This window comes from Aedes albopictus, chromosome 3, assembly GCF_035046485.1.
Source record: "Aedes albopictus strain Foshan chromosome 3, AalbF5, whole genome shotgun sequence".
Lineage (NCBI taxonomy): Eukaryota > Metazoa > Arthropoda > Insecta > Diptera > Culicidae > Aedes > Aedes albopictus.
In genome coordinates, this window is record NC_085138.1 from 351605218 (window position 1) to 351632940 (window position 27723).

The 27723-nt window shown below is 40.8% G+C and overlaps 1 protein-coding gene and 1 long non-coding RNA gene across 8 annotated transcripts; both read left to right on the top strand.

The window, feature by feature from the left end:
* On the top strand, window positions 1–27440 carry LOC109408766 (uncharacterized). 7 transcript variants are annotated; one of them, XM_029874904.2, is made up of 6 exons: window positions 1–142; window positions 270–410; window positions 608–853; window positions 14561–15395; window positions 25989–26294; window positions 26357–27440. In XM_029874904.2, the coding sequence occupies exons 4-6, from the start codon at window positions 14798–14800 to the stop codon at window positions 27226–27228; spliced, it is 1776 nt and encodes a 591-aa protein (XP_029730764.2). In that variant the 5' UTR covers window positions 1–142; window positions 270–410; window positions 608–853; window positions 14561–14797; the 3' UTR covers window positions 27229–27440. The 7 variants fall into 7 exon arrangements, with proteins under 7 accessions (XP_029730764.2, XP_029723896.2, XP_029723900.2 ...); XM_029868036.2 differs by having other exon boundaries at window positions 608–732; XM_062855239.1 differs by having other exon boundaries at window positions 23–146; window positions 608–732.
* On the top strand, window positions 15942–17226 carry LOC115264391 (uncharacterized). Its single transcript, XR_009999238.1, has 2 exons — window positions 15942–16856; window positions 16913–17226. It is a non-coding gene; the product is annotated as an uncharacterized LOC115264391 (long non-coding RNA).
* Window positions 27441–27723: the final 283 nt, after the last annotated feature.

Below are 27723 nucleotides of genomic sequence, written 5' to 3' on the forward strand. Positions count from 1 at the left end.
GCTTCATCTGTTTTTCTTTGTTCTCATAATCAGTAGTTACTCGGTCGTGGTGTTGATAGTACTCCACCACCCAGAAGCAAATTTTTGTTTTGGTCGAGTGGGTGATGTGCCGTGTCAGGTGATTATTAAAAAGAAAGTAAAGGTAGGTATGTGGTGGTCGGTTGGGGTGGCAAGCTCCGAAAAGTCAACAGCGAAAGTGGTGTCATGATAATCACCGCCACCGCACTGTCAACACACTACTGGCACTGAACGGCGGTTTTTCATTACAGCAAAATAAACAGAGAGGTTACCCTCCGTTCGTAGAGCATTGTGAGAAGACGAGTGGAGCTATACTTTGTGGTTGTGAGGGAGGTTGACGCTCATCCCATGCCCTCCCCCACACCCTTACGCGTCGTGGATAAAGCTTAGAGGTTCGTATACAATGCAAAACGCCCATCGTCATCATTTGAGTCGCGTTTTCCATCGCTACTGTACGAGTTCAGGGCTCCGTACAGGCAGTTTCTTCAGTCCAGTGTGCATTATATCGATATACCTGCATATTCAGTGTGTGTGATCTATATTAGTCGATTTCAAATTAAGTGCAATAATGCAATTGCTTCGATTTCAGCTGATAACACAACCCCACACGGCGATTGACTGATTCGGGTGCTTATCGAGGCGAGGTGATGGAAATCAGTTCCGTGTAAAGAAGCGCGCAATTAATCGTCCAGGCAGAACGTCACTGGACAAATCGTGAGTTCCAAATGCATTTACATAACAGATGGCTGGTTTTAGATTGTGTGCCAATTGCTACGGGAAATGGATTTTATGGGATGTTTTACTGCCCAAGGTCACAATGTAAAAAAGGACTTCAGTAGGTATTGATTGAATTTTATTGATTTTTGTTCGTTTCCGTCAAATGACAACGGGGTTCTTAAGCTATTCTCATGTTTACGGGCTGAGATAACCACAGAACTTATTGCTTTTTTGCTAAGCATATCCTTAATTGTTTAAGGAGTTGCTGAATATATGCAAAGGAGAGATTTTTTCTGGATTTTGAGTGTATGAACATTCATAAGTTATATGCAGATCGAAATCGAAATCTTTCGATCTTTGCTTCCTTTTCTATTTTATGCAAACCATACTATGCTCAAACACTTCAATATTTTATAGTCTTCATCTGAATGAATGGCTAGTTTCCTCTCCGTTAGTGCTGTGCAAAGGGATAGGACAAGTAATGACGCTGCTATGAAAATTACTTGACCAGTTTGCAGATGGAAAGTAAGGAAAAAACATGCAGTGTTAATGAAAAGGAGCTACATATTACACACTTAAAACAGAATGCCGAGATCGTCTGTGCAAATCTCGGTTAAAGTTCATTTGCTGAATATCGGCTAAATATTTGACGTTTGAAGTCTGATGCTAGCGGCACTCTTGGGTGCTGCTATGAACAAAATTGATTTTTTGCCGATATTTCAGTTAAATTTAGGTTACCGAGCACTCGGCTGTGCGGATCTCGGCAAAAGAATGATAATTAGCCGAGCTCAACTAAGTGTGTACTTTTCCGCACGGAAAAATATTCTCCATCACTTGTAAGAATAACTTAGTGAATAATGAAAGTTTTTATTTAAATGCTCTACTTAGAATCTGAAACTTGGCCTACAGTGTGAAATAGTAGTTTCCTACGCAGAGAAATAGCACCAATCAAGTTTTTTGTTTCAAATACTATGTGAAGATTTTGCTTAAGATTTTATTATAATTTATGATCACATTTTTTGTGTTCACTGGTGTTCCTTATAGACTCCTTCTGTGGATTTTTTTCAGGAATTCCTTCAGATCCTGAATCCAGGAATTCCGTTATAGATTCTACGACAGTTTTATCTGGGATTTCTCTGTTGATTCCTTCCGAGGAATTCGACCTAGGGATTTTTTCAGGAAATCTTGAGAATTCCCAGAATGAGGTTATGAAGGATTTTCTAAAAGAAATTCCAGAAAAAAAAATCCAGAAGGAAACTCCTGGAAAATTTCCAAAAATTAACTTGCAGGAAATCCTCGATCATTCTCAATAGATGATTCTAGAGGGAATCCAACAGAAACTCCTGAAGAAATCCAAGAGAGTATTTTTGGATGAGCATCAGAAGAAACTCTTGCATGAATCTAAAATAAGTTTCTGCTGAAATCCCAGAAGAAACTCCTGCAAGAATCACGGAAGCAATTCTTCAAAGAATCCTAGAAGAAAACATGAGAAAATGCTGGTCGAATTCTAGGAATGCTTTATTATTACTATTTAATTATTCGCGAGATTTCCAGCCCGTGACTGGCTCATCTCAGATAGGAATGCTTTATGTTTTTCTCGGTATTGCAGTCAACGGTGCGCAATTCCAGTAAAATTTCTTGATAGAGCTCCAGTAACAACCCTTTGAAGAATCTCAGAAGGCATCAGGAAAAGTTTTTAAAGTAACCATTGGAAGCACTTCTAGGAGAACCCAAAAAAAACTTAGAAGGAACGCCTAGAGAAAACCTCAAAATTAGAAAAATGTCAAGATATTATGTACAAAAACCCCATGACATTTCCTAAAGGTATTCCAAAAGTAGGTTCTAAAAGAATTCTTAAACGGATTCCTGAAGGAATCTCAAGAGAAACTCATAGAGCGATTTCTCGTGGAGCTTCCTATGGAAATCCAAAATGAACTCCTAGAAAATTTTTATTCACGGCTAGCCCCATGGCTGAACCCAGTGGGGGTAAAGTAGACAACCTAAGGATTTTAGTCGTTTCCAGTGTAAATGCGTCAAAATCCATCTGCATTACCGAGTAACATGGAAAACAGTGATATACTCTAGAAATCTAGTAAGGGATTGAATTTGAAAAACATTGTTTTATTTGATTAGGTGTTTTCTTCACCAAAACGTTGATGCAGCGTGAAAAAAATCGGTGGGGTAAAGTGGACATTCGATGAAGTAAAATGAACATGTCGTTGAAAGCTATGTTACAGCATATGGTTTCTTTGTTTTTAATTACAAACTATCAAATTTCAAACTTTAAAACATACTTAAATAATTATTGTAACATGTCTTTGGGAACTATTTCAAAAAATTATTTTCAAAATCCTTAACTTTTTTTAAATGCTTCAGAAATTCCTTGGAAAGTTCCATAGATAATTTACTCGGTAAATTATTTAATTTATTTAGTAAACTTATTGGAATTTTCTTTAGGGATATTCCGTCGATAAATCTTTGGAAGTTCTTTTTGTGATTCCTTAATTCCCAGATCCTTAAATTACTTCGAAATGTCCTTCGGATTTTTTTTTACATTTCTTTCGGCAATGACTTTTGAAATTCCTGTAGCATTTTCTTCGTGATTCTTTTTTCTTTGTTTTCCATTAGAAATTGGCTTACCATCTGTTTTGGTAGCTTCTCAATCAATCTCAATATGAATTATTTGAACATTTTCTTTAGGAATTTCTCCGTTAATTCCTTCAAAAAAATCTTTGGGCCCTACTCTCGCCATGTCTTTGGGATTTTTTTTTTTCTTTTTGGCAATTCTTTGCGGAAATGCCTTTAACAATTTTAACGGCAAATTCAATGAGAATTGAACCAGCAATTTCTTTGACAATTCCTACAGCTATGCATTCGGAGATTCCTTCGGTTCCTTATAAACCCGAGCAGAGGAGAATAGCAAATTGATAACAACAGAATCACATAGCCTGTTTTTATATCATAATTTGTTATTGTTAACTTATCAAAACATATCTTTTTAATTGCTTGTTTTATTGGACAATCTTATTTTGGCAAGTTTAAGTTATTGGGATTTATTTACAAGATAACATTTCCATAACATATATTACAAATATATGATGAATAATAACAACAATAACAAGTTCACAAATTTCCTGTTATTAAGTTGAAATTGATGTAACAAAACATGTTATAGAATTAGCTTCCACGAACATTTTTATTACATGATATTTGTTATTTTTCAGATTTTTTTTTCTATATTAACGAGATTATTTTTCAGATTATGACAGACAAGTTTATAACATAATATGTTATGCTAACAACATAAAAATTGCTGATTTTATTATTCAATTATTAAGCCAAAATAACAATTCAATTCACTTTAAATTCACTTTATTCATGAGATTTTCAGCCGTTGGCTGGTTCATCTCATTGTGATATCAAGGCTTACAATGTATACTACATGAATTTAAACCTAATTTACGTAGGTAGTTGATCTTATTTGAAGAAGAATGTCGTATATACTAATAGAAATACACTAGAACGCTAATGGCGCTGTACTCAGTTTTCCTATTTAATTTTTTTAATAACTTTAGTTGTAATAATTGATTATTTATAAATGCCCATCTTGTAGAGGACTTTTTGTTTTGGTAAACAAAATTTATTTGACACTTATAGTACCGCTACTGACGCTGTAAGGGCGAGGCAAACTAGATGTTAGTCACACAAACAGTCGCGACATTGGATTTCTGTGGCTGGTTATTCTAATTATATACTCGATGCTGATTTCCATTAGGATTCGTGAGGCCCTGGTCGGGGGATGTTGTCAAATATCGCTGTACAATGCTGCGTCCTTGAGGAAGCGAATCAGTGAAGCTTCCCTATCCGAATCATTTCTCAGGGCATCGTGGATGGATCCGATGTCGTAATGATTGCGAAGGTCTTCAAATTTTGGACGGACTCATGTTATTTGTTCAACAGAGTTCCTTAGTCCGCAGAAATCACAGTGCTTATGGAAATTTGAACCACCGGTCATATTGTAAGAAATCCTCGTATGCCCAGTTCGAAGGCGTGAGAGGACCCATTGGTCCTTCATGTTCTTAATTGTCGCCCATATACCACGTGCACAGAAAAATCATGGTTTTAGATTCTCTCCTACCTCCTCGTGGACAAGCGTGGACTTCTCGTTGTACTCCCTCCCCTATTGTACACATGGACCTTCGCAATGACGTCTTAAGTATATGAATTTTCTGACTTCCAATGATCAATAGAATCCGTGCTATACACATTATCAACATTTATTCTGATTGCTGTGGACATTTTGCCAATCTATGGTTGTCTTACTTTTTGGTGGAATGACTTCTATGTTTTGTTATTTTAAAAACACTGAAACATTTTCATTACAAAAAAAGGTAACAGTAACATTTGGAATGTATATAGTATAGTTTCAGAACGAAATCATACTTCAAAGATTTCGGTTTCAATATACTATGAACATATCGCATATATTAGAGCGAACTACAAGGCAAAACATTGAAATTTCCCGATGAAATTCCCAGAGGAATTCCTAGAATAATTTACGAAGGAACTCTAAGAAGAATTTCCAGAAGAATTTTCACTGAAATTTCTTGAGGAATTCTCTCAAAAATTCCTCGAGGTCTTCTAGAGAAATTTCTAGAGGAATTCCCACAGAAATTCCTACAGAAATCTCAGCATAATTCCTTGGGGATTTCCCTGAGAAACTTATAGAGAAAGTCCCAGAGGAATTACTAGAAAAAATCCCAGAGAAATTTCCAAAGAAACTCCCATAGGAAATCCACATATATTCCCAAAGAAATTCCCAGTGAAATTCCCAGAGAACTTCTCGAAAGAATTCCCAGTGGAATGCTCGATGGAGTTTGTTGCCGCCGGATATCGATGGTCGTACTCATGGCTCGAGGTGCAGAAGGTTCACGTTTGGTGCACAGTTGTATTAAAGTAAATTCTTCCTTGCTTGACAATGATTAACACTTCAGGTTCACAATAGTGCGATACTTTACAAGAACAGTTTATTTACTTATAACGAAACTATACACATATTTACAAGAAAGATTATTAATTATCTTCTACACCCAATCCCGGTCTGTGGGCGATGGGTGCGACGGCGAGCGAGCGCGTGCGGAGCAAGGTTGACTTGCTCTGGGACCGTACTGTGTCGGTCGGCGGTCAACTTCAGTACTGGCTATGAAACTGCTGTTGCCTATCGGTCAGCAGAACAGAGAAAGATGGAAAGGGGGGGGGGGGGGGGTTTGTGTTAGATGATGAATACAGAGGCTGTGCTCTGCCTCGTATATTGTTCTGTACGATCAGTTTGAAGCCTAGGTATTTCTATCATCGTTAGGTAGCTGTGGATGAACGTCTACAGAGAAGCTGTTGTTGCGAAAGAGCGTGGAAATATGCGAGAACAGTAAAGTATTGTATGTGCTCTCGGTGATGCTATTAATAGTAGAATTATTTAGATAGCTATCATCATCTTGGATAGGATCGATGGATTGCTATAGCACGCAGGGGACAAAGTTGCACTGTGGGTTCAGACGGTATTTCACGGTGCCCAAAACAGTTATCGCAAACATCGTTCACGTTAGGCGTGAACAGAGTTCTTTGAGGAATTCTCGGATAAAGAGTTATGCATGAATTTATTTTCAGAGGAATTCCGGGAAGAGTTCCAGTAGGAATCCCTGGAAAAATGCTAAGAAGAATTCACGAAGGAATTCCCAGAGGAATTTTCGGAAATTTCCACAGAAATTTTAATAAAAAAAATGACACGGACACCGTCTTCAGCCATAGGTTGCACAGACTGAACGAAACTTAACACTAGACAACGGACACACGGATCATGCACCAGTGGATACGGAGATGAAACTATTCTCACGAAAAGTTTCATCGCCCGAAGCGGAAATCGAACCCTCACCCCAGAGCATGGTGCGTAGCCTTGTGTGTTTGACATAAGTTCATATATGGTGGTTCCTTTGTTTGGATGCGACATGTGTCAGAAAAGTTTGCTTCATTGATCCATTCCAAGAGGAATTCCCAGAGAAAATCATAAAAGAATTTCCAGACGAATTTCCAGCAGAAGTCACAGTGGAATTACCACCAAAATTCCCAGAGAAATCCTCAGAGGGATTCCAGGATAAACTTCTAAAGCAATTACCAGAGGCTGAAGAGAGGAATTTCTAGAGGAATTCCCACTGATTTTTTCTTGAGAAATTTCCTCTGAAATTTCTTGAGAAATTCTCAGAGGAATTCCTAAGGAAACGTTTTCAGAATTTCTCAAACGAATTCCTAGAGAAATTCACAGAAAATTTTCCATAGGAATTTCCAGGTAACTTCCCAGATGAATTCTTAAAGAATCTCCGGAGGAATTTCTAGATTAATTACTAGAAAAAATCACGGAGACATTTCTAGAGTTTTCAAAATAGCTGAATTACCAATGACGCTTCTATAAATGTTTTGTACAAGACGACAAAATTTAGCTTAACATATTTATTATTCAAGAGCTGTACATTAATATAAGAAGAAAAAAAAGAGAACTAGGATTCAATGCGGGTGAACTGAAACCGATGGGACCCAATTTGGTACGACATGCACGACGTGCATTGCACGTGTATATTACTGGCAAGGATGGGAACACTCACTTGCAAAGAGTTACACTCACTTACAGTTTTCTCAGCTCAGAAGCGTGCAATCAAGAAACGATGCATGGACGACTTTTGTCTTGTGGTTTGGTCTAAAACTTTGCCGAATAGAGTAGGGGTCGCACACACATACCAAAGTCCTGAAGGAGCTGTGAAGGCAACTCTCCACGAGGTGAATGTAAATTACACTCACCTCGTGGAGAGTCGCTTTCACAGCCCTGTCACGACTTTGAGAAGCGTGTGCAACCCCTACTCTATTCGGCAAAGTTTAAGACCAAACCACAAGGCAACAATCGTCCATACATTGTTACTTGATTGCATGCTTTTGAGCCGAAGAAATAGCAAGTGAGTGTTACTCTTTGCAAGTGAGTGTTCCCATCCCTGATTACTTGTCAACGCAGCTGCAGGATTTCAGAGGATTCACCAGAGGAATGTTTGAAGCGCGAGCCATGATCGGTCGTCGGATCTCATAAATCGAACACCATAAATAAACTATTCCGGTTCATTAAGCCTTTTTCGCCCAGGTAATCGATCCCGACCTGCTTCTCTAGATAATAATCCAAAAATTTTAAAACTATAGAAGAAGTTCATAAAATAAATCACAATTTTCCAGCTCTAGATTATTAATTATTTTGAAGTTCACTTAAGGGAATTCTTACAGAAATTATTCTGACAATATCTCCAAACGTAATTTAAATTTTCTCCATATAACATTCCAAGAAATCCTGCCCATACTAGGACTCTCTGTTAATAAAATACAATACATATTTGAAATAATTTTCTTTATGCAGTTCAGTATCATAATATTAATTGCATAATATTAATGCCACAAAAGTTCAGCCTATTGGACGCAGTGGCTTAATTTCCCCAACAGGGGAGGAAAAACAAAATCATAATATTAATATTATTTATTTATTTATTTATTTATTTATTCATATACCATCTTCAACACAAGGTTGTACAGACTACTAACTTATATGTATTATTGTATTAAATATCTTAAAGTACTTAATATATAGATACAGAAAACACAAAATAACAGATCATCATTACATTTTCTCCAAAGCAGTCAATTAACAACATATTTCTGAGGAAATCTAACTTACATCAAAAGATACAATAATCAGCAAGAAAAAAAAACAAAATACAACAAAATACCAAAATAACAGACTACATTCCAATTAACACTTATCATAAAAACAAAACCAAAGCATTTTTCACAAAGTCGTTTCAAGTTACACAATTTCGTTAAACATTTCAATACCCTTATTCGTTTGAAAGACCGACATTCGGTCTCCAAATTGTCCTACGCAAACGCACAAATTCTCTAAATTTAATTCCATTTGGCCATGTAGCGGGATTCAAAGCTATATTTTTCCATCTAACATTTAAAACGATTTTAAAAGATGCGTAAGGACTGTTCATTTTATAAAGAGGACAACTTTGCAAGGCTATAAAAAGAAAACGCGTAGTTCAAATTTGAGCAGCCTTGGTTAGTTGTTCAGTATATTATATTAGCAGATAATAACCATAAATAAATTGGGTTAAAATTATTGAAGTTCATAGAAATGTGGCAAAGTGTTTCGAGAGATCAATTTATCAATTCCCAAAAGCTAAAGATAAACACAAAATTTCTGTAAAACATCGGTGTATCGTTTTTAATTGCAAAAAAGTGTTTGCCATGCTGCAGCAGTTTGAGTGATACATATTCTGGCAAAATATAAACCTAATCGGAATAATGGTTGTTGAGATATTAAAGTTACAAGTTGGACTCGATTTTCAGAATAAAATTAATTTGTTAAACAAAAATGTATAAAAATATTAAATTTGGAATGTTTTCAATGGATCTAGTCGAAAGTACTAATAATGCCATTTCAAATGCAGAAAACCGCTTCTTGATAGCATTGTTGGCTTGGTTACTGTGCTTCATGGCAGTTACCGGAGATCAAACAGCTTCGTTCTTTGAAGGTTCTTCTAAATAACGATGTACTCTATTGCAAATACAACTTAACAATGATGTCGAAAAAAAAAAAAATTAGCATGTAGTTATTTTCAAATAAGGTATATAATCACATAGGATCAGACCTTGCTGAAAATAAATAATAATAAGCTTCTCTAGAATCAAAAACTAGCATTTATGGAGCAAAAAGTATGCAATTTTTCATTATGGCCATCATTAAGTATTAAATTTATGATGAAAAATGTACTTTAAAGTATATTTTTCTTCGGTATCATTTAGAGTGCGATTCTCTTCTATACTGGACAAATTTTGAACTGATTCCGTACTGTTATTGCATCACTGGACTTAAATAAGTTTTTTTTATCAATTTCATTGATAACAAGACAACTCACTATATCAAGCTGTATAATGATTGCTGCATTATAACTGACCAAGTATTACACTCTATCTTTAGAAGAATAGTATTAGATCCCAACACACTGAAAAGTTCATGAAAATTTTAAAGTTATGTATGTGGAAAGTTGTGTAGAATTTTGAGAAATGTGGTTTTATTGAGTTTTAACGAAAACCGCTTCAGTTCCATAACTAAGGACAATTTGTATAATGTTATATTTTTCCTACACTGTAGAATAGCTATGGAAATTTATGCAAAAAACCGATAATGATTTTATTGAAAAATAAAAAAGATATCACACAAATTAGGTGTCCTCTTTATAAAATGAACAGTCCTTATTCAAGCTGACTGATGTCCTTCCAGCTAGGTACTAACTTTGAAACATTAATTTCTTCCTCGTCTTTCACTCCAACTGATTCACGGACCATACATTCAATCTCCCTAGTATTGGCGTAGCTATGAATATTGGACAAAAAAAGCGAAAAAGTGTCTTTCTGCTGCAAATTCGATTCAGACGAGCGCCTGTTCGTTTGGAGATCACTATCATATTTACTCGCAGGGGCGCCGGAGTCGACTTGTAGTTTGGTTGATGAAAGCGGACTTGACGATTGCAAGGGTACCTGTGACGATGATTGTAATGTAGTATTCGACAGCTTGTCTGCGATGAAATCGATCCGAGATTTGATGTTAGCAAGCTCGGATTCAATTATCGTCGTATCATTAGGCGGAATTTCCAACGATGATGTACGTCTTTTTTTGTAGAAGGCATCTAAACAAACGTTACACATCCAAAGCATATTCTTTGCTGCTAAGCTCACTGTATGCGACTCCAACAGTCCAACACAATTAGCGTGGTAGCTTTTGCTGCAATCTTCACACACCACGAACGATTCGCATGTAGCATCTATCGAAGAATGGCATTCATGGCACTCCATTGTAAACACGGCGTGATGGTAAAAATACTACTATTTAAAACTCGATTTTTTCAAGCGCCAACAGATCACAGAATTATCTTTCACAATTATGAAAAATGTCTTTCATTACCGAATGCGACCACAGGGAAATGAATACGAAACTTTTGTTTTTACTACGGAAAATACGTAAAAAAGAGACCACGATCGCGTTTCACGTTTGCTGTCGTTTTAGCGGTATGCGCATATGATTATGTAACTCATTCCAGTACCATCATGGCTATCTTTTCCGCACATGTTCAATATGCAACTAAAATGAGTTGCATAATGAAATATAGTTGTAGAATGTTAAGGAGAAGTGAGGATGTAGGTGCGGGAAGCTGCGCACGCAGCTCAGGCGTGGGAGCTCCAGTCCACTTCCCGGCGGCAAGCCAGCCAGTGGAGATACTGGACGGAGTGTGCTTGTTGAGGGCCATCAACCAAAAAAGAGAAGGACCGCCCGCAATCGAAATGGCTGAGCAGCAGCTTGGCAAGATCATCGACTTAGCGTCCACGAAGTCCAACATTAGTAAGGACCTGAAAACGGCCCTGTTGCGACTTCGTGAGTCGATGGACGATGCCAAGCAGGAACACGTGAGACTACGAAGTTTACCCAGACGGGGGCCTTCGCTTTCGCAGGTGTTCCAAAAGGTGTGGTGGATGCGACTGCTATAGTGATAAGCACTCGCAGAAGCGGGCGAGGCAGCCGTCAGGTGAGGTGCTGTCTGGCGATGGCAACAAAGCCAGGCGAATACTTACCCCTAAGGTCGGCAGTAATGCTGACAAGTCGGACCCCAGCCAAGTGTCCCGGAAAGCTGGAAAGGATGGCCTGAAAAGGCTGATCCGTCCAGAAAAGGCTGTGAACAACAGGTTGCGACCGTTGGTAGGCCCTCAGCAACCACTGAGTAGGGTGAAGGTAGGGCGGAAGAAGAAGACAAAGCCGCTGATAGAAGAAGCTAGGGACGCCAAACCAAGGCGTAAAAGAGTAGGTACCAAGCGCAAGGAAGGTGACGCGCTTGTCATCGAGACCGAACAGTCGAGGTGCCCGGACGTCTTGAAGGCGATTCGAATCGACGCCATGCTCGTGGATCTGAGAGCCGACGTGCGCAGTATCAGAGGTACTCGTAATGGCGAGATGTTCCTGGAGTTAAAGCGCGATAGGGAGCGCAAGGGTGCCGCCTACAAAAGTTTGGCGGAAGAGGTCCTTGGCGAAGGGATATAGGTGAGGGCTCTCACACAAGAGGTGACTCTGAAGGTGGAAAACCTAAACGAGGTAGTGGAAGAGCTCATCAGGGCACTGCGGCAACGGAAAGGGCCGTCAGGGACACAGGTAGCTTTGGTACAGCTACCTGTGGCGGACGAAAAAGTCCGTTAATGTAGGGAGGATTAGGGTATGCTGGTACGCATGTCATCTGACGTTCCACGAGCCACCGGAGGTTTGTTTCAGGTGTCTGGAACCAGGACAAATGCCCTGACAGGAGCAAACTGTGTAGCCGAAGGTCATAAGTAGGCTGACCATCCGTCCCGTATTTAACGGGACAACCAAATTTTGAAACAATCGTCATTGGTGCATAGTTAACGTTTTTGGTTCAATTATTCGTTCTTTCTAGCTGAAATAGCATTATTAACAACATGCAGTTCTGTGTTTGGACATTGATTTTCTTTTTGTTGGGTTTCCGAAATGTGTCCCGTATTTAAACGGGACAAATCTGGTCAGCCTAGTCATAAGGCGATGCTGGGTCATTAGGCCGAAGGCTATTAGGCCGAAGGTCATTAGGCCGAATGGTCATTAGGCCGAATGGTCATTAGGCCGAATGGTCATCAGGACGAATTGAAAGTTAGTCGTTGTTTTACTTTTTCCAACAATTTTTGCCAAAAACTAATTAAACAATGAAACTAGAAAAAATAGCCTATGTTTTAAAGAAGGAAAAATTTATGAATTGAATATCAGCAGTTTCAGCGCCAAAAACTATTTTAGCAATGATACTAGAAATTCGGCCTAATGACCATTCGGCCTAATGACTATTCGGCCTAATGACCTTCGGCCGAATGGCCTTCGGCCTAATGACCTTCGGCCGAATGGCCTGACACCGGTCCAAGGTGCCCTGCCTTCAAGAAAGCCGCAAATCAGAACAAATCACAGTACAGGTAACGCAGCTGAACCTGCACCACTGTTACGCAGCTCAGCCACTGCTTTGTCAGGCAGTTTCTGAGGGGAGGTTGGATATCGCCATCATAGCGGACCCATACCGAGTACCCACCGGCAACGGCAATTGGGTCGCGGATGAGTCCAGAAAAAATGGCGGTGATATTGACGACGGGTAAATACTCCATCCAGGGGTTGGTGTCTACTACCTATGAGGGCTTCGTGGTCGCCAAAGTAAACGGGGTCTTCTTCTGTAGCAGTCATGCACCTCCGCGGTGGCCGATCGAGTAGTTCACGCGGATGCTGGACTGTATGACGACCATGCCAACAGCAACAGGGCGAAGGCCGGTGGTAATAGTGGGTAACTTCAATGCCTGGGCAGTGGAATGGGAAAGCCTTTTCACGAACCAGCGGGGTCAGATCCTGCTACAGACGCTGGCCATACTAGATGTTGATCTGGCTAATGTCGGTACCAAGAATAACTTTAGTCGGAACGGTGTGGAGTCGATTATTGACGTTACTTTGTGTAGTCCTGGCCTAACAAGTGGTTCGATCTGGAGAGTAGACGATAGCTACACTCACAGCGACCACCTGACAGTTCGCTGCAGTATCAACTACAACAACAGCAGGCAGCGGGTAGAGGAAGAGGCGGCTAGGCCAAGACCAAGCCCTCGCAGGTGGATGACATCATACTTCGACGAAGAGGTATTTAGGGAGGCGCTGCGCCGTGAGCGAAACCTACTTGGTTTAGACGGTGACGAGCTGGTACCAGCCTGGTAGCGGTGTTCTCGCGTGCGTGCGAAGCGACCATGCCTAGGCGAGTCCACCCTAGAAATGAGAGGCCACCGGCTGGTGCCACCAGTAACCGATGTGATTGCTCCTACAGAGCAATCTCCAGAGATGTAGGTGGGGATCCTAGTCATGATCCTAGTCCTTGGCCTTCTTTTGTAGGACAGCCGGGGACTAAGGCTGGCGATGAGGAGAGGACCACCGATGCGGAACTTGCGGGGATAGCAATGTTCCTCAGCGTAGGTAAGGTCCCAAGTCCGGACGGTGTTCCGAACCTGGCCTTAAAAGTAGCTATTGCAGAGGGTCCCTAGATGTTCAGGTCTGCTATGCAGAAATGCCTAGAGGAGGGAGTTTTCCCAGAGGTTTGAAGGCGGCAGAGCCAGAGGCGAGGAAACGCCCCGGAGACTCGTCGGCATACAGACCAATATGATCAACAACGCGGGGAAGGTGCTCGAAAAGATCATCCTCAACAGAATGTTGACGCATACCAAGGGTGTAAATGGTCTCTCCAGCAACCACTTCGGCTTCCGGAAGGCAAAGTCGACCGTAGACGCTATCTGGATGTAAGGAACACGTTCGACAGCAGCAGTTGGGCGGCTATTGCCGATGCACTCCTGCCTTTGGGGATACCAAGGTACCTGCTCCGGAGAGACGAAGGGTTTGGCGGCCATGGGAATGTTGTTTAGTAGGTCGAGGAAATAATGGTCCTGGCTTCTACTTTGATTGTAGAAGACGGTTCCTAACTCCACACTACCTGGATCCTCCTAGTCATGTGTCTGCTGAGTCGATTATCCACCTATAGCTTAGAAAAAAAAATACAATCTAAATGAAAAAAAAAAATAGTTCTTCCCTTGAAATTTCAAACCATCAACAAATTTTGTTGAGCATAAATGCACAGTTCTTTAATTTCATATTTTTTTGTTTCTCTTTCAGAAATTTCCGGTTCTTTTGCAAAGAATGACTTCCACTTTGTCCGTCGTCACAACGGTCATCGCTACACCCTCTTCCACCCACAAATTCCATCACCTCTATCCAGAACGGCTTCTCGTCGAATGAGATCATTCCGCACATTATCAGCGCATATTGTTGATAGGAATCCCGAGCGCACGAGCTGTAAATTTTCACACTTTACCTACGTTGAAACGTTGAATCACCAGCGCATCGAAAAAAATGGACATCTCACGCGAAGATTGGATCGACCGGGCCCAGGAGAACATGAAGAAGTTTCTCAACCGGGGTGGCAGCTGCAGGGGAGATGAACCCCAGCTTTTGCAAGGGACTAGTTTGGAGAATACCCTCGGCTACGCCCTGAGCCTTACCATGAAGGACCCCAACGAGTGGACCGACGAGGAACTGCAGCTGGAGTACATGGAACAGCTGTGTTTCTACGACGAGGAGTCGTGCAAAACCATCGACAAACTGGTCCAGCAGATGTACAACGGAATCCACCGGAACGTGACCTGCCGGTTGACGATCCTGCCCATTGAGTTGTACAGCGAGGGGAAGTTGTACGAGGTACCGCTATTTCGGTATCAATTTCAGCAGTCCACGGACACCGAACCGAAATTTATCGATTCCATCGGGAGGGTGTATCAGGATTTTGGAGATTTCCTGAAGAACAACAAGTATCCGTCGGCGGAGATGATGTACCCCAAGGAGGGTCGGCTGGAGCCAACGAATTTGAAGAACGTGGTCTACGATATTTGCAAGACACCGGCGTGGAAGAATTACTATTTTAAGGCGTTGGACATTGCGACGGGGATTATCGGTAAGTAACGCTTCTTGGTTCTGTTGTGAAGTAGATGAATATAGTAAACGTAATCCTTCATGGGGGTTCCAGGGTTGTTTCATACGAGTTCCACAGAGGTTCAGAGGATCTCTGGGGATTTCAGAGGAACTACATGAAGCTCCATCGAAATTCCCCTGAAGCTTCATTGAAGGTCCCTTCTTCTTTTAACCCGTAAACACCCGGGACGATCTACTTTTGGCAGAAATGCAATATCTTCTTTGTTAATCATCAATAGTTTTTACTGATCCTTGACATGCAATGTATTGCTACCCATCATAGTCTGTTGAAGTTTTGATCCCAGAGCTATTCTAAGGCCTCCAAAGTACTTCGAAGTTTGCGTCACAAATCCAACATTCTAAACCAATTTTGATACACGATGAATCATCACAGAACATAGTCTATGCTACCCAGAAAACCTCAAAGCATTCCTAGAAAATTTATGGTACATGAATTGGGTAATCTAGGACATCCAAACTACTCTGGAATTAATTTTCTTAAGATCTACAACATTTACCATCATTTGTGTTCAATCTGTTCAAGAAATGTAGTCACATGGATGTCCATTAGACCTCGCAATGTTACGAGCAATTCAATATTGTGGTAGTTGGACATTCCGTGAAATACGAATGGCCTCCAAAACACTTTGAAGTTTGGGTTACGATATCTACATCCTGTATCATGCTTAAATTGTAAAAAAATATTCGTGAAATGTAGTATATACTGCTGATGGAGCCTCATTGCACAACTATAATGCTTTTGGTACATTCATGGGATATTCCAGGCTTTCCAAACTATTCTGGAATTAGGACCTTCAAGGTCTACAGGCTGTACTCTTGTTTCTGTTCACTCTATCGGTATAATTCCTTCACGTTTGTGTCTGTTGCACCTCATAATATTACGAGTATCTCTATGTGTTGCTATTTGGGTGTCCACTGGCATACAAATAGACACAATGTTCTGGCAGCACTGCATAAGTGCCGGTTGCCACGAGATATGCGTTTGGTCGATGAGGTATTGGTAAGTGTCGTTTGACAGGTGTCAGAGTGACAGTAGAGATGACATGAGAAGGAGAGAGAATCAGATAGTTGTCAAAGGTATGAAGTAAATAAAAACAAAATAGGAAGAATTGAATCAGTTTGAAGATACCATTTTGCGATTGTGGATAATCGGTATATTAATAAAAGTAGAATTTGAGGATAGTTGTTTGGTGATTAAAAAGGAAGTGGAGATAGAGAAAGGTGCGCGAGTGATTTGTAGACGAGAGGTTTGGTTAAACGATCACAAGCAAACATAGTAAGTAGCAAAACTTATGAGTAATTAGATAGCATAGTAAGAAACTGTAATCCATAGTATTCTTCGGACCACGGGGACAAATTTGGAGATTTGCTTGAAATTGAGGCCCGACGGGACAAGACATTGGACAGCAGACTAAGGAATCAGGTAAATGATGCGTAAGAGATAAACGAAGTGGACAATAAACAGAATATTGATAACAGATATCGACGCACGACGAGGACGAGACTTTGCACAGTGGTCCAAATTTGAGTATTTCGAGGACAAAATTCGTAAGTTAGATTATTTCATATAACAAATTGATATGAACTCAAATACAAATGTAATAATTTATTAGGTGGCTACGTTGCCTGTAAAGGAAGGTAGGAGGGCAGCCAATAGAGGAGAAAATCAAACTAAAATTGTAAGTTGTACAAAATTATAACAATTGAAAACTGATCTATTTCTAACGAAAATTGTGAATGTTTATTTCGAATTACAGTTTGATCTGCCACAATAAAAGGCCGATTCACAAAAATTGTTTGCGCCGAGTTTGATCCGAACACCCAATGTACTTTGAAGTATGGGTCTCAATATCTGTAAATCCAAGAATATTTTATTGTAGCAAAAGCTCGTGGAATATAATCTACGCTACTCTTAGAGCCTCAGAGCGCAATTCTGATAGTTTAGCAACATCCACTTGGTGATATAGGTCATCCAAACTATTCTGAAATTCAGACTTTCAAGATCCACAAGTTCTTAATCTACGCTACTCTTAGAGCCTCAAAGTGCAATTCTGATAGTTTAGCTACATCCACTTGGTGATCTAGGTCATCCAAACTATTCTGGAATTCAGACCTTCAAGATCCACAAGTTCTACTCTTGAATCTCTTTACTTTATCGGTGTAGCTTCTCCAAAAAATCCTTCAGGAATTCCTCCAAAACTTTCGCCAAGAATTCCTCGAAGAATCTTTCTAGGTATTCCTCCAAGAGTTTCTGCCAATAATTCCTGGAGGAACTCATCCTGGAATTTTTCAAGAAATTCCTCGAAAATTTATCCAAGAGTTCCTCCAAGAATTCTATCAGAAATTCCTACAAGAATCCCTGCAGAAATTTTTCCAAGAATTTCTTCAAGAATTCCATCAGAAATTCAAGAATCGCTCCAGATATAACTCCAAAAATTCTGCCAAGAATTCCTCAAAGACTCCCTCTAGGTATTTCTGCAGGAATTCTTCATAGACTTTTGCCAAGAAATTCTCTAATAATTCCTCCAGGAATTCTTCCAAGCGTTTCTCCAGAAATTCTCCAAGATTTCCTCTATGAATTTTTCCAAGAAGCTCTCCAGAAATTTCTCCAGAAATTCCTCAAAGAATTTCTCCAGAAACCTGCAGGAAATCATCCAGAAATTTTTCCAAAAAATATTCCAGAAATTCATCCGAGATTACTTTCTGGCATTTCTCGCGAAATTCCTCCAGGAATTCGTGAAGAATTTTTTCAAGGAATTCCAACAGAAATTACTTCGGAAAATCTTCCAGGAACTTGTTCAGGAAATCATCGAAGATTTCTTCCAGGAATTCCTCCAGGGATTTTTCAGGATTTTTTTCAAGAATTCCTCCAGTAATTCTTCCATGAATGCCCCCAGGGTCTTTAGTAATTCCTCAAGAAAATACTCCCGAGATTACTATAAGAACTCGTCCGAAAGTTCCTTTAGGGATTTCCTCTGAAATTTCTCCGAAAATTGTTAAAGAATTGCGCCAAAAATTCCTCACGGAATTACTCAAGGAACTCCTTCAGGAATTCACCCAGGAACTCTTTCAAGAGTTCCTTAATAAATTCTTCATGGAATTCCACCAGGAAGTCCTCGACGAATTCCTCAAGGAATTTTTCCAAGAATTCATCCAGGAATTCCTCCAAGACATATGCCTAGAACTTTTCAAAAAAATCCATCCAGGGATTCCTCCAAAAAATCCTACACTACCTCCCCCAAGAATTTCTTCAGGGGTCTCTCTAAGACTTCTGACAAGACTCTCTTCAGGAATTTCGCCAGGAATATCTCCAATGTTCCTCCTTCAAGAATTCATCCAAAAATTTTTCAGAAATTCCTTCATAAATACTTGCAAGATTCTTCAGGAACCCTCTGGAAATTCCGCAAGAAAATAATGCTGGGACAACCTCAGGGATTCCTCCAAGAATTCCTTCAGGTAATTCTCCAGGAACTGCTCCGAGACTTCTTCCCAAAATTCCTCCTAGAATTTCTCCAGGAAATACTCAAAGAATCCTGTTGGGAATTCCTCTAAGAATCTCATCGGGAATTTCTCCAAGAATTTCCCAAAAAAACCTCCAGAAATTTTTAAAAGAATTTCTCCAGTTATTCCTCCAAAACTTCTGCTAAGAATTCCTCTGAGAATCCGTCCAAGAATTCCTCCTGAATATGCTCCAGGATATATTCCAGGAATTCGTCCAGCAAGTACTTCAGGAATTTCTCCAGGAATTCCTCCAGGAATTAATCTACGAATTCCTCCTGGAATTACTACGGGAATTTTTCTAGGGATTGTTACTCCAGGAACTCCCACAAGAAATATTCAAGGAATGCCTCCAGGAAATACTACAAAAAGTCCTCCAGGAATGGCTCCAGAAATTTCTCCAGCAATTCCTACAGGATTTCCTCCAAGAATTATTTCAGGAAGTACTCCAGAAAATAAAGATTAAAAAAATAACTTCCAAAATTCTTCAGGAATTCCTTAAGGATATCCTTCAGGAATTCCTTTAAGAATTCCCAAGGATATTCTATGAAAATTCCTTCACAAATTACTGCATGAATTCTCCCAGTAAGTACTCCAGGAGGTCCTGTAATTTCCTAAAGGTTCATAATAAATATATAGTAGACTTCAGGTTGGTCCAGTAAACGCGATTGATTGTGCAACGTTACTCAGTATATCAGATATGGTTACTGTTACGAGTGTAGACCTGAAGTTCTGAACTCCAAGGTAGTTTGGCTGACCTGGAATACACCTATAGTGTCCCTAAATGACATTTGAGATTTCAAGAGCTTAACGGAACCCAGCAGATTATGCAAGGCTATTATTTATGGTAAAAACACATAAAGTTATTTTTGTAGACTTGAAGGACTTAATTATAGAACAGTTTGGACGACCCTGAATATTCCAAAGGTTTATAATTACATCAAGAAGACTTCAGATTGGTCCAATTCCCATGGTTAAATGTGCAACGTTACTCAGTATAGCAGATATGGCTACTGTTACGAGTGTAGACCTGAAGTTATGAACTCCAGGGTAGTTTGGCCGACCTGGAATATCTCTATAGTGTCTATAAATGACTTTGTAGATTTCAAGAGCTTCACGGATCCCAGTAGATTATGCAATGTTTTCTATTGGGTATTTTCATGACGTGGAATTACTCTGTAGTTTTATCCCGAAAGGGTGCGTGCGTTGTATAAAGAAGGAATAAGATCCAGATTTATCTGATTACCTCGTTCTTTCCGAAATGCTTGAAACGCATTGTCGATTATCACATCTGTGATGTTCGTCTGGCTAACATGCCTGTTCATGTGAACTCACATGCCTCCCAATTTGTACATAACGACTTCCTGTACGACTTTGGTGGGATATAGCACGAAATTGAAGCCAGATAGGAAGGTACGATCTTCGGCAAAGTTGTTTAGAACCATGAGTTCTTCCAGGTCATGAAAAACATAGTACCAAATTTCACCATCACATGGCGCTAGTGCACTTAGTTACTTCCGGTATGACTTTGGAGAGATATATCATGAGATTGAAGCCAGATAGGAAGGTACGATCTTCGGCAAAGTTGTTCAGAACCACGAGTTCTTCCAGGTCATGAAGAACATAGTATCAAATTTCACCACCACATGGCGCTAGTGTACATAGTTACTTCCGGTATGACTTTGGAGAGATATATCATGAGATTGAAGCCAGATAGGAAGGTACGATCTTCGGCAAAGTTGTTCAGGACTTCGAGTTCTTTCAAGTCATGAAGAACATAGTTCCGAATTTCACCACAACGTGGCGTTAGTGTACATCGCTACTTCCGGTACGACTTTGGTGGGATATAACACGAGATTGATGCCCGATAGGAAGGTACGATCTTCGGCAAAGTTGTTCAGGATTACGAGTTATTCCAGGTCATATAGAGCATAGTTCCGAATTCCACCACCACGTGGCGCTAGTGTACATAGTTACTTCCGGTACGACTTTGATGGGATACAGCACGAGATTGAAGCTAGATAGGAAAGTACGATCTTCGGCAAAGTTGTTCAGGACTACGAGTACTTCCAGGTCACGAAAAACATAGTTCCGAATTGCACCACCACGTGGCGCTACAGTACATAGATACTTTCGGTACGACTTTTGAGAGATATATCATAAGATTGAAACCAGATAGGAAGGTATGACCTTCGGCAAAGTTGTTCAAGACTACTGCTAGGCTCTGAAGAACATAGTTCCGAATTCCCCCACCACGTGGCGCTAGTGTACACAGCGACTTCCGGTACGACTTTTGTGGGATATAGCACGAGATTGAAGCCAGATAGGAAGGTACGATCTTCGGCAAAGTTGTTCAGAACCACGAGTTCTTCCAGGTCATGAAAAACAGTACCAAATTTCACCATCACATGGCGCTAGTGTACATAGTTACTTCCGGTATGACTTTGGAGAGATATATCATGAGATTGAAGCTAGATAGGAAGGTACTATCTTCGGCAAAGTTGTTCAGGACTACGATTACTTCCAGGTCACGAAGAACATAGTTCCGAATTCCACCACCACGTGGCGTTAGTGTACATCGCTACTTCCGGTATGACTTTGGTGGGATATAACACGAGATTGAAGCCCGATAGGAAGGAACGATCTTCGGCAAAGTTGTTCAGGATTACGAGTACTTCCAGGTCACGAAGAACATAGTTCCGAATTTCGTCACCACGTGGCGCTAGTGTACAAAGTTACTTCCGGTACGACTTTGGAGAGATATATCATAAGATTGAAACCAGATAGGAAGGTATGACCTTCGGCAAAGTTGTTCAAGACTACTGCTAGGCTCTGAAGAACATAGTTCCGAATTCCCCCACGACGTGGCGTTAGTGTACATCGCTACTTCCGGTATGACTTTGGTGGGATATAACACGAGATTGAAGCCCGATAGGAAGGAACGGTCTTCGGCAAAGTTGTTCAGGACTACGAGTACTTCCAGGTCACGAAGAACATAGTTCCGAATTGCACCACCACGTGGCGCTACTGTACATAGATACTTTCGGTACGACTTTGGAGAGATATATCATAAGATTGAAACCAGATAGGAAGGTATGACCTTCGGCAAACTTGTTCAAGACTACTGCTAGGCTCTGAAGAACATAGTTCCGAATTCCACCACCACGTGGCGCTAGTGTACACAGCGACTTCCGGTACGACTTTGGTGGGATAAAGCACGAGATTGAAGCCAGATAGGAAGGTACGATCTTCGGCAAAGTTGTTCAGGACTACGAGTACTTCCGGGTGATCAAGAACACAATTCAGAATTTCACCACCACATGGCGCTAGTGTACATAGTTACTTCCGGTACGACTTTGGTAAGATAGAGCACGAGATTGAAGCCAGATAGGAAAGTACGATCTTAAGCAAAGTTGTTCAGGATTACGAGTGCTTCCAGGTCATGAAGATTATGGTTCCAATTTTCCCCACGACATGGCGCTGTACATCGCTACTTCCTGTACGGCTTTGGTGGAATATAGCACGAGATTGAAGCCAGATAGGAAGGTACGATCTTCGGAAAAGTTGTTCAGGACTACGAATACTTTCAGGATATGAAGAACATACTTCCGAATTTCAGAACCACGTGGCGCTAGTGTACGTAGCTACTTCCGGTATGACTTTGATGAGATATATCATAAGATTGAAGCCAGATAGGAAAGTGCGATCTTCGGCAAAGTTGTTCAGGACTACGAGTGCTTCCAGGTCATGAAGATCATGGTTCCAATTTTCCCCACGACATGGCGCTAGTGTACATCGCTACTTCCTGTACTACTTTGGTGGGATATAGCACGAGATTGAAGCCAGGTAGGAGGGTACGATCTTCGGCGCAAAGTTGATCAGGACTACGAGTACTTCCAGGTCATGAAGAACACGACGTGGTGCTAGTGTACATACCTACTTCCAGAACGATTTTGGTGAGATATTGCTGAATTGCAAGCCTGATAGGAAAGCTTCAGGAAAGTTCAAGACTACGTTCATTACTGGGTTTCGAATTTCACCACCACGATAATTTCTCTAGCTATTTCTATGGAAATTCCTCACGGAAAATTCTACAGGGAATTCCCTAAGGGTTTGTCCTGGGATTATTTTTTCAAGGATTTGTTCGAGAATTTCGGGAGTTTCGTTCCAGAGATTCCTTCCTTCTGGAATTTACTCACGTATATATTATGTACTTAGGAATTCCTCCGGAAAAGTTTCAAGGGATTTCTTGAGGAATTCCTCAAAATATGGCTGAGGTAATTCCATCTGCAAGGATTCCTGTGAATATTCATCGAGAATTCCTTTAGGGATCCCTTTGGAAATTCCACTAGAGATTTCTTTGGGAATTCTCCCACTGAATTTCTTCAGTCTTTTTATGGGAATTCCTCCTTCAAGGATCCCTCCAGAAGTTTCAACCGAAATTCTTCCAGGGAGGACATTACTTCTGGATTTCTTCCAGGATATCCTTCGCTTATTCCTACAGGCATTTTTTTTTGGGAAATAATCAAATGATCTCTGCGGGAATTCCTGAAAAGATTCCTTAAATTATTCTTTCATTCCGATTTCTATACCAAATTCTTCCAGAGATTCCATCGGAAATTCCTCGAGTGTTTTTTTTTTAATTCCTTTAGTGGCCCTTTCTGGATTATTTCCAAGATTTCTTTCGGAAATTCCTCTGGTGATTCTATTTGGGATCCTTGATTATTTTTTTGTAAATCTTTCCAGGGATTCCTTCAAAAATTCATCCAGATATACCTGGTTCTGGAATTTCTCTAGATGTCCCTATGTATTTTCCTTTCGTTTTCTTCAGGAATTCCTCCAAATTCACTCCAGAGCTTCCTTCTGCAATTTATCTACGGTTTTTTTAGTGATCCCTTCAGATATTCATTATGGAACTCCTCCATTAATTATTTAGGAAAGTTATTTAGGGTTGCTTTCACAATATATTTTGCAGTGATTGCAACGGAAATTCTTGCTGAAGTTCGTTTGCCTCAAAAGATTCCTTCAGCAATTTATGCAGTGATTCATTCGGAAATTGCTCTCCAGAGTGCCGAATCTCGTGGCGCAGTTGATCGCACGTTCGCTTAATTAGCAGATGGTCATGAGTTCAATTCCCTGATTTATTATTCTGATTAATAAATATGAAATTGATGCCAGATATTTCTTTGAAACTTGTGTGAATCATCATTATGATAATATCTTTCTGACGTTTACATTTTTCACGAAAACAAAATTCTGCCATGAGATCAACGAAGATTTTACCATAATAAAGCTGAAACATTCAACAACAAGATAGCGGTCATAAATCCAAGATGGCGGCTCCAAATTCAAGATGGCTGTTATTTAATGGAGTTTTAGGCTCACAAACCATGCAATATGGGTATATTTTTTATGTAAAAGATGTCCGAAGTCCAAAAATGACGACCAGAATATCCAAGATGGCGGTCTGAAATCCAAAATGGCGGCTCAAAATTAAAGCTGGTGGTTGTTTAATGGAATTTCAGGCTCTAAAATCAGGCAATATGGGTATATATAGCATGGAGTTTTAGCTTCTAAAACCATGCATGGGTATATTTGGTACGGGGAAGATGTCCGGAGTCCAAAACTGAAGACCAGGATATCCAAGATAGCGGTTTAAAATCCAAGATGGTGGCTGAAAAATCAAGATGGTGGTTGTTCAGTGGAATTTCAGGCTCTAAAACCATGCGATATGGGCTCTAAAACCATTCAATATGGGTATATTTGGTATGGGGAAGCAGTCTAGAGTCCAAAAATGGCGACCTGAATATCCAAGATGGCGGTTCAAAATCCAGAATGGCAGCACCAAATTCAAGATGGCGGCTGTTTAATGGTGTTCTAGATCCTGAAACCATGCAATATGGGTATATTTGGTATGGGGAAGAAGTCTTGAGTCCAAAATGGCGACCAGAATATCTAAGATGGCGGCTCAGAATTCAATGTGGCGGCTAGTTAATTGACTTTTACGCTCTAAAACCATACAATATGGGTATTTTTGGTACGAAGCTGTTCGCGGGACAAAAATGGCGGCCAGAGTATCCAAGATGGTGACCTAAAATCCAAGATGGCGGCTCCAAATTCAAGATGGCGGCTGTTTAATGGTGTTCTAGACCCTAACACCATGCAATATGGGTATATTTGGTATGGGGAAGCAGTCTAAAGTCCAAAAATGGCGACCTGAATATCCAAGATTGCGGTTTAAAATCCAAAATGGCAACACCAAATTCAAGATGGCGGCTGTTTAATAGTGTTCTAGACCCTAAAACCATGCAATATGGGTATATTTGGTATGAGGAAGCAGTCTAGAGTCCAAAAATGGCGACCTGAATATCCAATATGGCGGTTTAAATTCCAGAATGGCAGCACCAAATTCAAGATGGCGGCTGTTTAATGGTTTTATAGACCCTAAAACCATTCAATATGGGTATATTTGGTATGGGGAAGCAGTCTAGAGTCCGAAAATGGCGACCTGAATATCCAAGATGGCGGTTTAAAATCCAAAATGGCAGCACCAAATTCAAGATGGCGGCTGTTTAATGGTGTTCTAGACCCTAAAACCATGCAATATGGGTATATTTGGTATGGGAAAGAAGTCTTGAGTCCAAAATGGCGACCAGAATATCCAAGATGGCGGCTCAAAATTCAATGTGGCGGCTAGTTAATTGATTTTTACGCTCTAAAACCATGCAATATGGGTATTTTTGGTACGAAGTTGTTCGCGGGACAAAAATGGCGACCAGAATATCCAAGATAGTGACCTAAAATCCAAGATGGCGGCTCCAAATTCAAGATGGCGACTGTTTAATGGAGGTTTAGGCTCTAAAACCATTCAATATGGGTATATTTGGTATGGGGAAGATGACTGGATTTCCAAAATGGTGACTTGGATGTCCTGGTCCTGGATGGCAGTTTAAAATTTAAAATGGCGGTCCAATATCCAAGATGGTGGCTGTTCAATGGAGCTTCCTTGAAACCCCCTTCTTTTTTAAATAATTTAACCCTTTTTTTTCTTTTCCAGGAATCGCCGGTGCCACCGGCGCCATTTTCCTGTCCGGCGGACTGGCCACCCCATTCATCGCGGCCAGCGTTGGTTCCGCAATCTACGCAACGGGGCGTTCGATCGATGTTCTGCGGGACAAAAGCGCCCACCAGGAATCGTTGAACCCGCTAAGCGACTCGGAATCCCGCACGGCTTGGCTCAGCCTAACGGCACACGTGCTCACCTTCGGAACGATGCCGCACATTTCGGCCCTCTCGGGGGTCGCTTCCACCAGCCATAGCATTGCCACCGGCTTCAAGGTGTGCAACTTTATCAACGAAACAGGTGAGACAGAGATCCAAGGGATGGTACAGTGGACGCACATGTTTAACCATGATCATTTTCAGGAAACATCATCAGCGATCTGGTGATCTGTGACACCCTGTCGGCCATGCATTCCAACTACTACAATGCCAGCATCGAAACTCGCCTAGCGCACGCCGCCTCCATCTGCTTCTGGACCAAAACGGTGATCAGCATCCGGCAGGCCGAGCTGATGATGAAGAACAACGCGATCGTGGCACTCAAGCTGTTCGGCTTCGAGGATCACTTCTGCGAGTACTTCAACAACGACTCGCGAGCGATCGATATCGGGCTGCGGATCGTGAAGCACTCGCTGCAGAACAGCGTGACGATCGCTTCGGACAAGGCGGACGTGAAAGCGATCACGATCGACGGGTTGAAGTTCGACATCGAAACACTGCTGAAGCTGGAACCGGAAGAGGTGGAGAAGTTTTTCGACATTTTGCAAGCGGTGGGGAACGATCAGGACCGGGTCCTATTTGGTGAGTTACGGATGCTTTGCGAGAGCGATGTGGACTTGGTTCGGCTAATTTCCAAGGAAGCGGAGAGCGAAAATCTCCCGGGAAATGAGTTGACCGAAATGTTGTTGAAGGTTTACGAGTCGATGCGAAATCAGGACAAGTTCAAGATGAGCCTCAGCATAGAGGACGGTGTTTGTATAGGTAATGGGCTCAAGCTGGGAATCAAGGCCGCGTACATAATCTTTGCTTCCAAGGACGAGCACCAGACCGTGGCACCGCTGATAGATGCCGTACTGGAGCTTCCACCAAAGCAGTGCGCAGCACTGACCAAGATAATCAAAACCAAATCGGATTACATATCAATTTTTAAGCTGAAACCTAGTGATGCTAGTAGCGAGCAGATTGGTAGCAGAATTAGCGACGAAATTTCGAAGGCCTTATCTGAAGAGCATTAAGTTTTAAACTTTTAACTACACGAACGCTAGAGCGAGCGGGTGAAATTTAATAGCCAAATTTTTTAGGACTGTAGCGAGTCACTTGTTAGTGAGAGTGAACGAATTTTTAATGCACCGCAAACAGAAACGATTTTCCCGGGCGTGAGGGTTCCTTAACTCAAGCAACAGTTCAAAATTTAATTAGTCTTGGGGGAGGTTATAAGAACTATCATAAATCCTAATTTAATTTATTTTGAATTTATGAAGTTTCTAAGCTACCCATGATCGCATATCAGTCACATATTTGCTGGGTTTCTTATTCATATGGGACAATTATGCGATCATAGGCAGTAAGGACCTCCATAAACAAATTCACTTGAAAAGGTTACTTGAATTAGTAATGTTCCTGGTTTTATTAGGGTTTTAAAGTAGATTTAAACCCTTGTTTGCTTAATAAAACCGTAATAAAACCCCGAATATTGCCCAGTTAGCCTCGGTCCGGGAAATCACACGCAC